Here is a 6,000-nt window from a genome sequence, read left to right as displayed (position 1 = left end):
CGCACCACCACCACCACCACCACCCCCCCCCCCCCCCCCCCCCAGCACACACAAGCTCACCTCGGTGGTCCGATCAACGGGGAGGGGGGGGGGGTGACCAACTGCATGTGTTCGTCACACTTTCGCCGTGACTCGGTGACATGTACGATGCCGCGTGTGACGCGTATACACGTCCCTAACCGTGTGTTGCTGCGTGTTCCTCCCGTTTTCCGGATGCTTCTTCAGTGTTGTGGAACGGGCCAATCGCCAGGCTTCCCCTTCCCGCCTCCCTCCCCCCCTCTCTCTGTGTGTCACCCCAACACACCCCCACACCCTGTTTGTCTTAAGAGGAGTCCTGTTGTGTAACCCTCTTGCCTGCCCACACCCCCTCACCTCCCCCCCCCCCTCCTACTTCCAACTTCCTACTTCCTGTAGCTGCCCCCCCACCCCGTCCCCGTGTCTCCCTGTGCGAAAGCCGGTCCGTACCGTATCTATGGTGTGTTGTGCGTGTCCAACCAGTGACATAGAAAACCCAGACATTTACTTTTTAACTGCTTAAAGGTCCCATGACATGCCACCAGGTGTTGGCTGATTAGCCGTTACAAGCCGTTTTGGAAATCTGTCCCTTATGACATCACAGGTGGGCGTGCCCACCTGTGATGTCATTACAAGCCGTTACAAGCCAAAACGGCTTGTAACGTCTAATCAGCCAACACCTGGTGGCATGTCATAGGACCTTTAAACATTTTGTCCTTTTTTCTACTACCTAGTAGATTTTCAAGGATAATCAGATTGAGCATGAGGACTCATTTCATGTTATCTTGTGTCGGGCAGAAGACCAGAATCACAAGTATCTTAATAATTCCCCTGCTCTTCTGCACCGGGTTCATGCCCAGAACTGCGTTAACAGTGTCCGGTGGTAACCTCCCGGTATCATAGCGTGGGTAAAGGGCGTCAGGAGATGTAGTTTGCATCTAATCGTCCGTTATACTTTATTGGCCCTAACCTACACTGGAGTGCTGCTGTCTGGGGTCGAATCCCGAGAACCGTGACCACACCTTCTGTTAACCTGCAGAACTCGTCCCTGACCGCGTCGCCCTGGTGATCATTATTATTGCAGGGATGTGGTTCTAGAACGGTGTAACCCCCCGCCCTCACCTCCTCTCCTACGGACTGGCTGTCTGTCTCCCTACATTCCCCCATTTTGGTTTGCTGTTTGTAATGTAGCTGTTGTTATTGTCATTGTTGTCGTCGTTGCTGTTGATGTTGCTGTTGTCGTCGTGGTGGTGGTGGTGGTGGTGTGTACAGCGACTTCCTTCCTCTCTCCTCTCCTTCCGTTCATCCTCCCATCGCCCTCTCCTCAGATTTTGTGACCCTGCTGTCCTCCCCCCTCTTGTCTTTCTCGCTGTGCCCCAGGTCCGGCCACGTGGGCCATGGCCACCTCCAAGCCCGACATCATGATCATCCTGCTCAGCAAGCTGGTGGAGGAGGGAGACGCCTTCTACAAGGTCCGAGCCTCTGCAGCTCCTCCCCTCACGCATCACCGCCTTCCCCTTCCTTCTTCCCTTCTTCCTTTCCTTCTTTATTTCTCTTTCTCTGTCTTTGTTTATCTATTTATTTTTCTTTCTCTCTGTCTTTCTTTTTTTTTTCCTCAAAAGATTTTGTCTTTCTTTTCCACTTTTCTTTCATTCTTTACTTTTTGTTTCCTTCCAATCATTTTGTCTCCCTTTTTCAACTTGTATTTCTTTCTTTTGTACTTCTTTTATTTAACTCTACCTTTCTTTCTTTCATTTTCTTTTGGAGACCCTCTATCCTTTCCACCACAAAATATGCACAATATTCACGTAACACAAATCCAGTTCACTCCTCATTCCACAACAGCGCCTCCCAGTGGCTCTTCCCTCCGAGTCTAATAATGCGTAATAATATTTCTAGCTCCAGCACACATTGCTTGCAAGCTGATATTCTAAAATTAATATTTTCAAGTATAGGAGGAATCCCAGTTGTTCTCCATGATCGTGGAAGCTGCCCAAAATGTGTTTGTTGATCCTCAAACACAAAAAGCCCCATAAGGCTGTGTGTCTGTATAAGTACGTGAACACGTGTTCGACGATGTGTGCTCATGCTCTGAGCGCCTCTCTGTGTGCTCCCAGCAGAAGGGGAAGGTGAAGGAGGCGGCTCAGCGCTACCAGTACGCCCTCAAGAAGTTCCCCCGGGAAGGCTTCAGCGAGGACCTCAAGGCCTTCAGGGAACTCAAAGTGTCTCTCTTCCTCAACCTGTCCCGATGTCGCCGGAAAATGAACGTGAGTTACCACTGGGGATGAGTCGGTCGCGACCGATTCGTTCACAACGAACGAATCCCGAACGTGAACGACAAGAACTGGTTCCCCAAAACAAGAAGAACTGGTTCTTTGATTTATTTTATTTTTAACATAAAACAAAAATATGGTCACCTGAATAAAATATACAAACGAACAGAGCTTCGTCTCCCCGCGACCTTATATCGATTGAGTCACACCGTGGGCTATCACACCATGTATAAGTGACCTTTGAACCCATGGTGAGCGTTCAGTGTCGTCAGGCTTTGGTGATGCTATCTTATGGGGTTTATTTTAGCATCTGAGCCTCAAGAAGAAAGAACGCAAACCTGGGCCTAGTGGACCGCACGGATCCACGCTCAAAGCTCGGACGATATCAATCTTGGCCAAACCCCGGTTTGACCATCCTTGAACTACCCCTTTTAAATGCGTCAACCTTTACCGGCGTCTGCTCCCTCCCTCGTTTCGTGGTCGCAGCCAGCCATTGGTCCATCGAGCTGCCCGTTCCCCCCCTTTTACTCAAATCCGCCCAATGAAATCTCAAGCCCACCCCCACCTGACGGGCTCTTGCTTCGGGCTCTCTTGTGGGCCATCGGAGCCCAGCCAAGTGTCTCAAAAGGGACTGGAGGTGGAGTGTGACTTTGTGTTTTCTTGAGCCAACCCCGGCTCCCCTCGGTGGTCCTGGCGGTCCCTCCGGGTGGATGTTGGCAGCGACGGCCCTAACACGAGTTTTCGTCCCTTTCCTCAGGACTTTGGGATGGCGGAGGAATTTGCGACCAAGGCGCTGGAGCTGAAGCCCAAGTCGTACGAGGCATACTACGCCCGGGCCCGCGCCAAGCGGAGCAGCAGGTAACCGGGGGGGTTCGGCTCTTTGGTAGTGTTTCGTCATTCATAAATAAGCTCTCGGTCTGGACGACACCGCTATGATGCAATGTGATTTGTCCGAATCACCGCGACGCACAGATTCTGCAGTCGTAACACAATCCTTAACACTAGCAATAACACTTAGACGAGTCAGCTGACTATTACTCTACATTGTAAACGTCTCATCACGAGAACCAAATGACCACTGCTATTGTTTACGATATTGGCGGGCACGCCCTCGCTAAATACTCTTGGGCACATCGAAACAAAGTCCTTCTGACAAATGCTACAAGTAACGGATGTCTTAGTGACGCCAGGAGAGACCGTAAGCGCGGCATCGATCGCCCCAGACCCGGTGTTGTGCTCCGAATGTTTTAAAAGGCGTGTTAACACCGACAATCGATCTGCTCGTTGCAGACAGTTCCCTGAAGCTCTCGACGACCTCAACGAAGCCATGAGGCACTGCCCCAACAACCGGGAGATCCAGAGGCTGCTGCAGCGGGTGGAGGAGGAGTGCCGGCAGTTCGACCAGGAGGAGGAGGAGATGGGCGGGCAGCCACAGCTGCAGCTGCAGCTCCAGCTGCAGCAGCAGCAGCAGCTCCTGGAGCTGGAGCCTCCCCCCTCCCCTCCCCCCACGCCCCCCCCCGAGGAGCTGGGGGACGAGGAGTGCCTCTCCCTGTCCATGCCCCTGCCCCCCCCGCCGGAGCCCCGGCTGGAGGACATGGAGCCCGTGCAGGACCTGTTCGAGGACGACGACTACCTGGAGCAGGAGCTGGAGGCCATGTCCCTGGGCCTGCCGCCGCCCGACTCCCACTCCAACACCTGCTCCAGCCTGCCCATCATCCACAGCCCGCCGCTGTCCCCCACGCACCCCGACCACGCCTACCTGTCCGGGGTGTCCCCCATGGGGCAGCCGTACGAGTACCACCCCACCGCCTCCTCCATGTCCTCGCCCACCCACTGCACCTACCAGTCCGCCTCGCCCTCCCTCTCGCCCACGCACCACAACTCCCACTACCGCCACAGCCCGCCGCACACCTCCCCGGTGCACCTGGCGTCCTACCGCTACAGCCCGCCGCTGGGGGGCGGCGGCGGCGGCGGCCAGGGCATGGAGCACCAGAGCCCGCCGCCCTCGCCGCTGCGCCGCTCGGCTCAGTACCGGGTGAGCCCGCCGGCCGAGGGCGTGTGCCTGTACCGCTCGCAGTCGGGCTCCCCCGTGCGCTACCAGACGGAGCAGCAGCAGCCGCCCGGCCGGCCCAAGTCGCCGCTGTCCAAGCTGGGCAGCCAGCGGTCCTTCCAGCTCAGCTCGCAGCCCTCGCTGTCCTCCCAGCACCACCAGGCGCAGGGCCTGCGCCTGCAGCCCTCCATCGCCCAGATCGTGCGCACCAGCCAGCCCAACAGCGGCTACGTGGGCCAGATGGGCCACAGCATGGGCAGCCGCTACCCGGGCGGCGGCGGCGGCGGCGGCGAGATGGAGAGCCGGCTGATGTACCAGCCCTCCCTGGACGGGCGGCCCATGGCGCAGGTGCAGGCCAGCCTGAGCGCCGGGGCCCTCTGTCAGCACGGGGGCCGAGGAGGGGTCATGGAGCCCAACCTGTTGAAGGAAGAGCCGCCCCAGCGCCCCTCCTCTGCCTACCGCGCCAGCAGCGGGGGTCCCGGGGCCGCCCGCTACGGCCCCACGCCGCAGATCAGCCGCAGCCAGTCGGCCGCCTACTACCCCGTGTCGGAGCACGCGCTGGAGCGCGCCAACGCCATGCCCCAGTGCCAGCTGGAGTCCCCGGAGATGGCGCACATGGCGCGGCGGCCACTCAGCGCCAACCCCGCCGAGATCAAGCCGCACGTGCCCACGCCCCGGCCCCTCATCCACTCCCAGAGCGTGGGCCTGCGCTTCTCCCCGTCCAGCAACAACATCGCCGCCGGCTCCCCCTGCAACCTGGCGCCGGGCTTCCGGCCGTCCTCGTCCATCCAGGGCATGGAGATCTCCCTGCAGGCCACGTACGAGCGCGGCTGCGACGACGTCTCGCCCAACTCGCCCTCGCAGGGCGGCGGGGGGCTGTACCCGGGCGAGGCCACGCGCTCCCGCAACACGCCCTTCATGGGCATCATCGACAAGACGGCGCGCACGCAGCAGCAGCAGCAGCAGCAGTACCTGCACCAGCCCTCCCGGCCCTGGGCCATGACGTCCATGGACTCGGCCATCAGCCCCACCTCGCCCGGGCAGCTGGTGCAGCAGGGCTCCACTTACAGCCCGCCCACCTCGCTGGGCAACATCGCCTACTACAACAAGACCAACAACGCCCAGAACGGCCACCTGCTGGAGGAAGACTACTACTCCCAGTCGCAGCCGTCCTCGCTGGGCAAGCTGGCCAACGGGTCGCGGGGCGGCGGCGGCGGCGGCGGCGGCGGGGACATCCTGGAGCGCGTGAGCCAGGTGCCCACCTACCCGGACGTCAAGGTGGCCCGGACGCTGCCCGTGGCGCAGGCCTACCAGGACAACATGTACCGCCAGCTCTCCCGGGACTCCCGGACCCAGGGCCCCAGCTCCCCCATCAAACCAAAGAGACCCTTTGTGGAGTCCAACGTGTGACGGCCTCGTGTGCGTGTGTGTGTGTGTCGCCGGTGCGGGTCGGAGCGGACGGACGCACGGACGGGAGTGAGAGGATCGCGAGCAAAAGAGAGGGAGAGAGGGAGAGAGAGGGAGAGGGGAGGGCGTGGCTGCTGAACTCGGCGTATGCGACTCGTCCGAAAAGAACTCACGACTTGAACTCAAAAGAGTATACTAGAAATAGAGCAAATAGAGCAGTGTGGGCTTCTGATCTCCCGCACGGAGAGAGAGAGA

General features: G+C 58.8%; 1 protein-coding gene across 1 annotated transcript in view; it reads left to right on the top strand.

The window, feature by feature from the left end:
- The window catches only part of tanc2b (tetratricopeptide repeat, ankyrin repeat and coiled-coil containing 2b), a 107,011-nt gene extending 101,174 nt beyond the window's left edge, over positions 1 to 5,837 (top strand). Inside the window, exons 11-14 of the mRNA XM_060037211.1 lie at positions 1,396 to 1,487; positions 2,136 to 2,282; positions 3,046 to 3,146; positions 3,579 to 5,837. Of these exons, the coding sequence (XP_059893194.1) occupies positions 1,396 to 1,487; positions 2,136 to 2,282; positions 3,046 to 3,146; positions 3,579 to 5,748 (2,510 nt within the window). The 3' untranslated portion in view covers positions 5,749 to 5,837. The remainder of the gene's footprint in view (positions 1 to 1,395; positions 1,488 to 2,135; positions 2,283 to 3,045; positions 3,147 to 3,578) is intronic.
- The last annotated feature ends 163 nt before the right edge of the window (positions 5,838 to 6,000 follow it).

This window comes from Gadus macrocephalus, chromosome 18 (assembly GCF_031168955.1).
Source record: "Gadus macrocephalus chromosome 18, ASM3116895v1".
Taxonomy (NCBI): Eukaryota; Metazoa; Chordata; class Actinopteri; order Gadiformes; family Gadidae; genus Gadus; species Gadus macrocephalus.
Note: the sequence above shows the minus strand (reverse complement) of the source record. Positions and strands in the feature narration are given on the sequence as shown.